We start from the raw sequence: 11,957 nt of genomic DNA, 5'->3' as shown, positions 1-11,957 counted from the left end.
CAATATTATATTAGAAGGGTCTTGGCCTGGCGTGGCTTGGCTGCTAAGAATCTTCCACGAATTCGCGAAATCACTAAAATTAAATTCAGGCTAATGGGAAGGAAAAGGGGAGATAAAAGAAGGAAGTGTGCTCTCAACATTCGTACTGTCAGTATGCCAGTTGCTAGAAGGCAAGGGGTTCTGCTATTACTCTATTCAAGATGAGTTCACTTCCCACTAATGTTCAACCTCCCTTGAAAATATTAATATCAAGTTGGACCTATGGCACACTCGGCCATGGTGACGGTGGATTTTGGTGGACACTCCACCAAAACTACCACAAAGTGGAGGAAACTTCTTTATAAACTCAAAAAAATATATATTTAAACGAACCAAAGATCAAGAATATGGTAGTGGTGGACTTATAATTTTCGATTTTGGAAGCTTAATGGGACATGTAGGCCCACCATAATTATGATTCAATGAGATTATTTGGTCGCGCCACCAGCTGGTGGATCAAGAAATCGGGGCCCACTGCCACCACACTTTTGATGGTTCGTTTCAATTCAATTTCAATTTATTTATTTATTTCATACACACATACACAATACAATCACAAGTTTGTGACGTATTAACATGTAAACATCAACAACTATACACAATAAACCAAAATAAAGAGAAAGTGGTGCAAAAAAAGATGGAGGATTGAAGGGTTTTTCCAACTATGGTTATCCATGTACGTCTGGTAGCGCTTCCAATACGTAGTGTGACATGCTCCTTTAATTATATGATATCTTTTGGTGACTCCTCCATGATGGCCGAATGGTGTGCCATAGGTCTAATTGTAAAATAATCAATATAAATTAGCCGAGTTTGCATGATTTTGAACAGTCAATGTACGCGGGATACGGTTATCATTACTATTGACATAAAATTGTCATTTTGAAGAGTAGCTGAGCTCGTACAATGTTCTCGCTTTATTCAGTGTACAGGCTATGGTTATCATTATTGATTAATGCATATAATGTGTTTTTAGAGAGAGGTGTCAGATAGCTGTGTCCAGATGAGCAGGGGTGACGGAAGAGAGGAGTAAGAGTGGTGAAGGGGGGAAGTTCCGCGCGTGCCAAGCGTGAAGATGGCTCGGAGGGAGTGGCTAGAAAGAGAGGGTGACGAAAGCGGAGACCCTGATTGGTGGATGGCAAGGTGGCACGTGGTTAGGAGGGTTGGGGTTGGTCGAGCTGGTTGCCCCTTGCCCCCCGCACAACATGTATTAGCGTGTCGAGCGAGCGTGGCTGCCTTGAAACGGATACACTTTTCAGCTGCCGACACACTCACAGCACTGACAACTCTCCGCCGTTTCACGCTCTAACAGGTAATTCATCATTCCCGATCATCGCATGCTTCTTGTATCCATTACGGGTACCCACGGTACCTACTCCACTAAACATCCATAAAAAACATTCAGCAAAAACCAGTAAAATTCTTCCTCATTAAGAATGAATTACAATTTTTAAAAAATATTGTGAACAATGAATGATACCACTATTTACTGATATTGTAAATAATTATATTTGCAATATTCATAGATATTGTTTGTTATGTCTCTCCATAGTGATACAGTAGTGCTAGTAGAAGTTGGTTCCTATCCTAATCTAGTATGTAGATGACTGAAACTATACAAGTTTGTAAATTACTCGTACATTGATCTATTTCATTCATTTTCACTTCCATAAAGGCACAGCAGAATCCAGGAATTCAGCCAAGCTGTTATTTTTCCAATTCATACAACAGTCCAAATCAAGATCATTAGTAGGCCACCTAGTATGTTTTAATTGAATGATTCTTACTTGAAAGCCAATCATTTCCAACTCTTATTTCATGAGTAGTTTCAAATAGATATAGGCTCTATTTTTGCAAGCCTATGCAGCCTAGAAGTACAGTTTAAGGTCCCATTGACCTTTTGAAAAATAAAAGTACATCTACTATCATCAAACTGATAATAACTGCCGTCAAATTCTTTAACTTACTCATAATTTGTAATTCGTTTATAGAATTGTTGGGAACAATACATTTCAAACTTAATATGGAATAAGATAGGTTTCTACTTTTTCTTATCAAGTAGTTGGATAGGAATCCACTTTATGGTAAAAAACTATAAACCACTCACCAATATACATGAGTTGCAATCGCTTGATAAATGCTCTCATTTTGAAATCTTCCGTGTCATGAATCGAATTAATTTCGTCAAAGTCGAAAGTCAATGTGTGTTATTTCAAGAATTGTTTTCTTATAATTTGATAGCTGCAATTGAGTATGAATCTAAATTAATTTAATTCAATTTCAATGGAATAAAGTTCAAGATTTTGTGATCAATGAATAGCATTGATTATTTATTGAGATATTTATGATTCATCAACTTTAATACTTGAAAAATGTAGGTTCTTGCACATCATTCTATTAGACCACAACGCAACTGAAAAAGAATCAATGTGAAAACTTATTTATCTGTATTATCTATTTGAGTAGACTATATCACTTATATATATTTTCACGAGAAGAGAACAAGCTCAATAAGAAAAAAAGTTTTCCGTAATCGGAAAACTATGTACATAGTAGTCATTTTTTCTGGCTCCAATTCATGATAATTTCACAGGCAGTCTAATAAACTGCAAATAGTCATAATTATTATTAATAGACATGAATAGCTTTTTCATTGGATGTTTAATTTCGCATGGTAGCCTACATTGATATAGAACAGTTTATTAATGTCAAGAGTTTATGATATTAATAGCTGGAAAGAAACTTTAAATTAGTAGGCCTAATAGCTCTAATTTTTATAACATCCGAATTCAAATACATGGTAATCCCTAACTTATACGTTTTTCTGCAGTATTCAGATTAATAGGCTACTATCCAGTTACTGTATTGCACGTTGCGTTAATTTGAATGAAGGCGGCGCTCATTATGCTAAGAAAAGATATAGACATCTATTAATTGCCAGCACCAAGTAGCCCTATCAGAGATAATTAATCTTCTAGAATGAGCATTACTATTACAACTTAAAATTCCCACTCACGAGCTTTGCTATTTTCGCTAGGCCCACGAATGAGCTAAATAGTAGATGATTCTTAAAGAAGTCCAAGCACGTTGAATGAATTGCCTATATTTTTAGTTGAACAGAAAATAATCGGGAAACATTCCATTAATATGAGAGACTTTGAAATGTAAAACTAGATAATTATGAACCTTCTTACCATCCTCATCTTACCACCTTACCTTACCTCACCTGGAAAAAAAAATTGCTAAACTGGACCAATTTGCTTGGTAAAGATTATTAGAGGGTTTGACTCCAATACCTTAAGCAAAAATTTGATAACCTTTCAAATTTGTTATTGTATCAACTCTGCATCATTCTTATTGAAAATGTTAATGCTCCTGTGTTCCCATCAATAATCTAGTATCGGCTTCAACCAACAATGCCTTTGCTATCTGTTATGTGAAGAGAACTAGTGCATTACCATTCATGATGCAACAATTCAATTGGTTTAACCATTTTTTAGAGTCAAAATCAAATCATACCTAAGTTAAATCATCTAGAGCAGATTATTATCACTTTCAGTCATTGGACTGTTTCTAACAATTTGGTTTTGAAAATGGTTTTCAAATACGTTATAACTACTGGTAGGCTCGCTTATAACACATTTCGTTCACCTGAACACTCTGTGTCCCCGGGGCGAAACTATTGAAACTCAAACGCCTGTGCAGTTTTCAAACTTCATAGATCTTGATAATTCAAAAATCTTCCTCATAGTTATCAAATACATCTACTTCCAGTGAAGTTTGAGGCATTCGCAAAGCAACCAAATTCGCACTCCCTCAGCTGCACCAGTTTAAAAAATGTATACTGTGAAGTTTCTGTCAAGACGTTCACAAAAGTTAGAAAAATCCATCAGCACGAAGAAATCGTTGACTCCAGGTATAAATGTAGAATATTTTTAAAAAGTTACCTACTCCTAACCAGATCCTGTGAATTTAAAAATTGGCCTCGATCGTTCACGAAAAAGCGAAAAAATGTAGAAACGCTGTTAACGCGGAAAACGACTTCATCCTAGTTCCGAGCTAAACCTGTAGTCTAAACCAAATACATCTTGTTCGCAGGAAAAGTAAAAATATAAAACAATGTAGAATAGTCGATAGAACTCTTTTGGACATGACTCTGATATTGTGATATTTCTAAATTCATCCAACACTCTTTCCGTAAAAATTCAAACTTGAACGCTTACGGATGAGATGTAAGCATCTTCATTGAAGAATCATAACTCTGTGAAAATTTCATTACTCTCTAATGTAATCCTTTTCCAGTCCAAAAAAAAAACGGACTGAAAATGATCACTTTCCATAGTCATTCACGAAGAAGGTGTCAGAACGGAAGAAAACGGATAATCCTAGAATATATAATAAATAACGAATAAAAAAAAAGCGACTGAGAAGATAACGATTTACAAATTAAAATAAAAAATTTATTGGTTGGAAGAATAATACTAGTCAGCATCCTATTATCTAGTTTAAACTCATTTATACTATTGGCTAACCAGTCTGGAATTCTAATGTCTACATGATATTGAACTAAAAAAATCATTTTTTCAATACCGTAACCGATGAAATGAACAATCACTCTTATTTTATAATTCTATGATATTTAGATATTCGATTACTACAACTACCTCTTGATCGTGCGATGCATTAACATCCTCTTGTAAATATTTTCTTGTAAGGCTACTCTTTTCAAGAGAGAAGAGAGAAGAGAAGAGAAGAGAAAGAAGGCTCTCTCTACTGGCTATCGGTATATTTTTATCAATTAAACTCTCAATAAGTTTTCCTAAATTGGTTTCTTCGCATGCTACAAATCTTATTATTATTTGATGGATATTCCGATGAGTTAAGACTATGATAAATCGTGACGAGCTCCCATCGTTGAATTTATTACAGTATCATTCTCCCAGTCTTCCATATCGTTACACATTATCACGTACATGTAACTCAAGCCATAACTGAAAGATGCACAACTCTCCAAGGATCAATAACACTATTTTGGAATGATTACATCGGCTTATTATTGATGGCAAAACAGGTCGCGCTATATGTTGAGTGCAAATAGGAGTGATCCGTGGAGCGTGGCAGCATAGAGCCACCCCGCGTGACACAATAGTGTTGACTCGTGGGCTTAGGAGTAGCGTCGACCCGTGAACAGCGCCTGTATGTTTGACATGAGCAGAGGAGCGCCAGATTGGCCAAATCCCGAACATGTCGTTCTGGCCCATGGATCACGTCGCCGCTATATCTCGTCACGCAACGTTGCCATCTCACGCTCCATCACGTTTGGCCGCCGCGTCCTCCTATTATGCGGACCGGGTCCGCAGTGGCTGAATTCTGCTGATAAAACCGCGTGTCAATTAAAACGTCGCTCGTGCTAAATACCGGCAGCTTCAATTTCACCTCGCTGCTCGCTGCTCCATGTTCACTGCTCTCCTCGTATCATCCCCGTGTAGCCTGGATACCTCCACTCATCCCCTATCACCATTCATCCCATATCACACTAATATTGAACAAAGTGACTTTCAGCGGGTTTCACTCATTGTTTTATCTTGATATTCGATTTCATAGATTTATCAGTCATTATTTGCTCACAAAGCAAAATACATTTTCAAGATACGTACATAGTTCATCCATGAAATGCTTAGAATACTTCATTCTTCTATTTACAAATTGGCTTGCTGTATACACACTTAATAATTCAATTTAATTCATTGCCATCTATAAAAATAACACAAATTTCTTTCAGTGTATTCTAAAATCAGTGTATCAATATCTACAATCAATGTCTAAAATCAATGTCTTTCAGTGTATAATATGAAAAAAATAATGCTAGAAATACATAAAATGAAATACAAAGCTCTTTAAACTCTGATATTACTGAATATGGAATTTTGCTACTTGAATTTCCTTGCAAGAAATGTAGTTCATTATATACTTCATATTATGGAAAGAGGGCTAGACCTCTCAAGAAGGAACTGCAACCAGTATATGTAGAGTAAGAGTGAGAGTAGATTTGGGCTAGTACTTAGAGAATCATAATTGATGTAAATTCACATACAAATAAAAGAAAGATCCAAAATTTTTCATTAAAAATTTGAAGAATCAACAAAACTACATTTCTTCAAGAAATTTACTGACTTGGGCTACTTTTGTTACCGTCATGTTTCAATGTTACTATCAGAGTCTCACATTGTTTTTTTACATTCTCTTACCCACATTTGTTACTACATTGTTTCTTAGTGTCTGACTTACATTGTTTGTTTCAACTGTCGCACTAATTCAATGGCATTCATATTCCACTTCCTGAGAGACTCAAGATAGTGAGAGACAAACCACTCACTAAAAAAAATGAAAGATGAATAATTATTGAATTCCTCTTTCAAAAACTCTGTCACATGTTATCAAAATGATCAACGAGGAACACACAAAGCTTGAGCACAAATTGTTTCAATTTGATGAGTTTGATTAAATTGTGTTTTCAGCTATTGTGAAGAAGTACCAGCAGAGGGTCTCCAATGCCACACACTGGTAAGTATCAGTTATTGCAATTCTAGATGTTTTTCTAGACTATAGGCCGAGAGCGAAAGAAAATAACAAGGAAATTTTACAAGTATAATAGCCAAAGATATGATCGAGCAATGTAGTCTATTCAATTATCCAATTATATTCGTAGGATATATTTATCCAATGATAGGTTTGAAAGTATGATATAATTGAAGTTCGTTATAATACAACCTACAGCTTTTGAATACTTCCTTGATTTCGTTGATCAACTCAATTAAATTTCAAAAACAAGTACTCAGCAGACTATTTTGAACTCATAGCATAGAATAGAATAGAACAGAACACATTTTGCAGATTAGATTAAACTCATAGGATGGGTTAAAAATGTGTTTGCCCACAGAGGAAAATGACACAAATTTTATTGATTCATTGTTTTTCCAACCCATTCCAATTTTCTGTAATTTTGACCACGCTTTCGATGTAATTCTTATCCGGTAGTCTTGTCTAAGTGAATGGTGCAGAAGTCTGTCGAGTGAGGATGACGTAAAGAGAGGCATTAATCAAAGTTTGAGTGAAGAGCTGAAATTTTCGTAATTGACTGACTGAGTATCAGTAGTTGTACATGGACTGCAACAATTATTGGGGCTCAATTCTATCATTAGCCGGCCTGTTATTATTGGAGACAGGTTTGGGTTGATGCCTGCTTGCAGGTGATTGGTTCGCTCACGTACTTGGATTGGCCAAAAAGCAGACCGCTGTTAGCACGTGCTCCAAATGCATACGTCTCATGGAAATTGGATGCACTCTGAGTGCTTTCATCAATCAAATTGTACCACTGACCAGTTTTGTGTAATTGGGTTACAATCACTCGATAATAATTCAACATAATGAATTTAATCACAACGGAAATCAAGAGTTGAGTGGCAATGTATTGTAGCTCCTTTATTCTTGTAAATTCATTAGACATTTACTATATACCGTGTACAGCGTTTTGTATTTTCGAAAAAGTATATATTAAATATGAATATAATTCAGGTAGGTATTCAGAAATAAGCTTGATCTTAAAGCTTGAGAATTGTATGTTTTGTTTTACATCCTGTTCAAGTAATTTCTTCTGAAAAATATAGTAGCCTCAATGAATAAATGAGAGTAGGTGTATTACAAGTAAATGACTCGGAAATTGATGAAATAAAAACTGTAAAATAGAACTGAAATAAAAACACAACTCGGAAATTTATAAGAAACAGAAAAGTGATACTGTTTGGATTTTCATTCCATGAAGTATGATAAAAGTATACTCAGGACCGAAATACACTTCTCCGATATTCATATGAGACAATAAATGAGTGTATATCAATCAAGGTATAAAAGTATTCAAACTGATAGAGTAGTCTGAAAATGATAGAATGAATAGTGGTGACCAGTAGACTTGATAGCAGCTATGAGCTACTTAATGACTTTGAAGACTGTGGGTTGAAGATGAGCCAACAGGTAAAAGAAATCAAGGGTTGTTGATAATTATGTTATTTTCATTGGTCCTTCCTGGTTTGAGAAGTCCCGTTTGTTGAGTTTCTTCCTTTGGTAAACAGAAAAAGTTAATTTCCAGGCCACCCCAAAGTTAACAAGGCCTAAGGGATGTCAGTAATGAAAGGGGTGAATCAATTTTGGTCTTCCATACTTTTGTCTATAAGCAAGATTACAGGATAACGGTGCCTAGATGCAATAGGACTTCCTTAGGTTTCGATATGTCATTGATACCTCTTTTTTGTGAAACCTATGATTAGATATTTTTCGGAAGTGGCTCATTTGTAATTCGTTGTCAACGTTAGTGGGTGTTCTTTAGCCAGGTATGACGATGAAGTTATTAGGTAGTTTAACTTCCGATTTGTAAAAGGATACAATATTATTAGTAAGGTGAGAGAGAAATTATTATTAAGCCAGGTAAGATAAAATGGTAAGATATTTCCATCTGGAAGATTCTGAAAGCATAATTACTTCACAAAAAGAATTTTTTGCGTTAGAATCTTTTGTAGTATAAAACTCCGCAATGTGTAAACCTTTGCCTAAAATAATCACGTTCTAAGCATTCACAAAATGGAAATCCTGCCTCTCATGAATAACAAATTGATTTTTTATAATCAAAATATGCCTTCATGTCAGCATAATTATGCAATTAATTTTTGTGTTCCATGAATTTTCATATTGATGGCGCTCAATGCAATTTTACGTATAAAAACTCTAGAGTTTTCCTTGAGATCAAGAGACGATCAGTTAATGAGATGCAATTCGGTTATTTGCAAGAATTCATGAACGTGCAACTTAATGGCTCAGTTACAAAAATACGGAACACTTGATTATTGTCCTCGCAGACTAGCGTCGTATCGCACAAATATGATAAGCCCCGGCTCTTCGCTCTCCAGTTGGAAGGGAGCTTGCTGGCCAGCTTTGTTCACACACAGTAGTTATGAGCTTACGAGTATAAATCACTTACCAGTGATTAGGAACTCACCTAAAACTGTAGGTCCATCCATTTCTCATCATCATCCCTTAGCCTAGCGCTTAGTATCATAAGCAAACAGACGAACAAAACATTATGTAGCAATCTTCTTATCTGGCTTTTGAGGTTCCCTCAGAGAACATCTGAAATTCATAGAGTAAGCTGGGGTTTCGTTTGTGCGTAAATGCCGTCGTCGACCACGACAGGGTGAGAATCTCAGATTGGGTATATTTCAATTTGTCTAAATAACCTAAAATATGCTAAATTATGTTCTAATGTAAGATTTTGTGTTTATAATTTTTTATACTCTCAAATGGCAATATGTTTATTTTATTAGAAATGTTTTGATTCTTGAGTAATAAACACAAATAATGAATTTAGATTTGAAATTTGCACAATATGAATATCAACCATGCTTGTCGTCATCGACTGCGGAAGTTTACGCACAAACGAAAATGTACCTTTACCAACAGGCTTTCGATGAAAGAAGCTCACTACAAGAAATTTAATCATTCAATGCTAGTTATAAGGTATATATAATAGTCGCAAAGATTGATGAATAATTATTTAAAATTTAATCATTCAATGCAATATTGATGAATAATTATTTAAAATTTAATCATTCAATGCTAGTTATATGGTATATAATAGTCGCAAAGATTGATGAATAATTATCTGCCGATAACTCTTGTTACCACATCATCATTCAACTCAATTTGAAATTCTCTTTAGTACTAGCCTTGGAAATGGTTCATCTATCTTTTTGGTTTCCTATATGTTACTCATTTATCCCATACATCAAGTATCTATTGAAATCATATTATCATGTTTCAGTAGCTTTAGGTACATCAATATTTTCATTGAGAGTGCTTCACACTATTTACACTATTAGTTTCCTTAGTTCCGTACCTACATGAAACGATGTTATCGAGATCGAAGGTCTAGTCCAAGAAGTTTTGCTGGTATGCAAGATTTTTATTAAAATATTTGGGTAAAGTCGTCTCAACACTCAATCGCACACATTGTATCACGTCTCAGCTGTTGCTACTTTTCATTATCCTTTCTTCTTCAATCTGTGGTATGCAGGATTATTCACTCTGTGAATGTCTGAGACCAGTCTGATCGCCCGCCCACTGCGACCTTTCATATTAAGGTTCACCAAATGATACACATTAGAAGCCCTTTTGCCCTAAATATCAGGTGTCAGAATTACACGTTATTATTACACTGCTACCGGCGTTGTCGGCGACCGTCTCTCTGTCTTCTAATTTATACGTAATCAAATAAAATTTCGCCCATCACACAAAACCAGGAATTATGTTCAACTGTCTAGAGAGAAACGACACCTAAAAAGTAAACGTCCTGTGGTTTTGATTTGTTGAGATAGGTTGGGGTCCAAAGTCAGGTCAGGCGTCATTCACTTGATTTGTTTCTGAATCCATGATTAATTCACTCAACTTACTTTCCAATATAATTTTCAAGGAGAATAAGCTGGAAAAGAAGAATTTTCCCAGCATTATAGAAGTAACAGTGATGGCGATTGAGCATTATTAATTATTCATACCCTTAGGACATCGGAAACAACAGGTAAATACCAAAATATGTTTCCTTAACACAACAATAAGTACAGTATACAGTTTGATTGAAACAAAAAAAAAGATACTAAAACTAAATAATGCTTGAAAAGAAAAAAAACAATAATGATTGTTTTGGTACCGGGGATCAAATTCGGGACCTCGATCTCTCGCGGAGAATTCTCTCCCAGTTTCCTGAAAACTGGAGTACACTAGTCCAATCAACGAAGAGTTATAGAGGGAAAAGTTTGGAAGACAATTTTTGACCCCGTAGCTCTGTTGAGAGTAGTAAGGAGATATGAAAAGTCTCCACCCCCAGCGCGACCGAAACTGAAAGCTACACATCGACCTGCTCGTTCTGTTGATACCCCTGCTTATGCAAGAGAATAAGAAACATTTTATTGTTATTTGAGTGTTATCCCAATCAGCAAAATCAGCTGGATTCAACTTCAGCCTTGATTGGCAAGTGAAGGCTGCTTCTAATTCAAGCCTTGAATCAAGCCTTACTGCTGACTGGGATGTATTTCGTTTTGAACAGGACAAGCAGGTGTGAACCAATTGGGAGGTGTGTTCGTGAATGGGCGTCCGCTGCCCGACTGCGTGCGAAGGCGCATCGTCGAGTTGGCGCTGATGGGCGTCAGGCCATGCGACATTTCGCGTCAGCTGCTCGTCTCCCACGGCTGCGTCTCCAAAATACTCACCCGCTTCTACGAGACAGGCTCCATCAGGCCTGGCAGCATTGGAGGCAGCAAGACCAAGGTATCAATTGCCACAAATCACACACCATATCAATTCACACTTTTTCAATCGATTTGGTTTTTACAGTCATCGAACTAAACTTAAAAATTGAAAAAAAATTAAAAGATCTTGATCATTTTTCATTCAAAATGTTTGAGTTGTATAGAATTAATGTATGTGTTTGAAAAATCAACCTCTTATTTGAAAAATAGATATGTCTCATGCTCACTAGTGCCTCATCTCCTCCCCTTATAATTTTTATCCATGGTGCTTTTTTCTAGCTCTAAAGCCCATTGTGGGCTTTGTCCTACTCCACAACATTCCTCCAAGCACCTCTATCTTCTATGAATCTTCTCCATCCTCTATAACCCATCCTTATTGAATCAACACTGATCTCATCTTCCCATCGTATTCTCGGTCTGTCCTTTTCCCGTTTTTCTTTGAACACTACTTTTGGCATTTTGTTTCCATTCATCATGTAAACATGTCCGAACCATCTTAGTCTCTGTGCCTTTATGAAGCGTACTATACTACGGTCTTTTATTAATGTTTTGAGTTCAGCATTAGTT

The 11,957-nt window shown here is 35.9% G+C and overlaps 1 protein-coding gene across 1 annotated transcript; it reads left to right on the top strand.

The window, feature by feature from the left end:
* The first annotated feature begins 1,255 nt into the window (after window positions 1–1,255).
* On the top strand, window positions 1,256–11,487 carry LOC120349668 (paired box pox-neuro protein-like). Its single transcript, XM_039420165.1, has 4 exons — window positions 1,256–1,351; window positions 6,558–6,603; window positions 11,189–11,409; window positions 11,476–11,487. The coding sequence occupies exons 2-4, from the start codon at window positions 6,591–6,593 to the stop codon at window positions 11,485–11,487; spliced, it is 246 nt and encodes an 81-aa protein (XP_039276099.1). The 5' UTR covers window positions 1,256–1,351; window positions 6,558–6,590.
* The last annotated feature ends 470 nt before the right edge of the window (window positions 11,488–11,957 follow it).

The sequence above is a fragment of the Nilaparvata lugens genome, chromosome 2, assembly GCF_014356525.2.
Source record: "Nilaparvata lugens isolate BPH chromosome 2, ASM1435652v1, whole genome shotgun sequence".
In the NCBI taxonomy this organism is placed as follows: Eukaryota; Metazoa; Arthropoda; class Insecta; order Hemiptera; family Delphacidae; genus Nilaparvata; species Nilaparvata lugens.
This window is presented reverse-complemented; position numbering and strand designations above follow the sequence as displayed.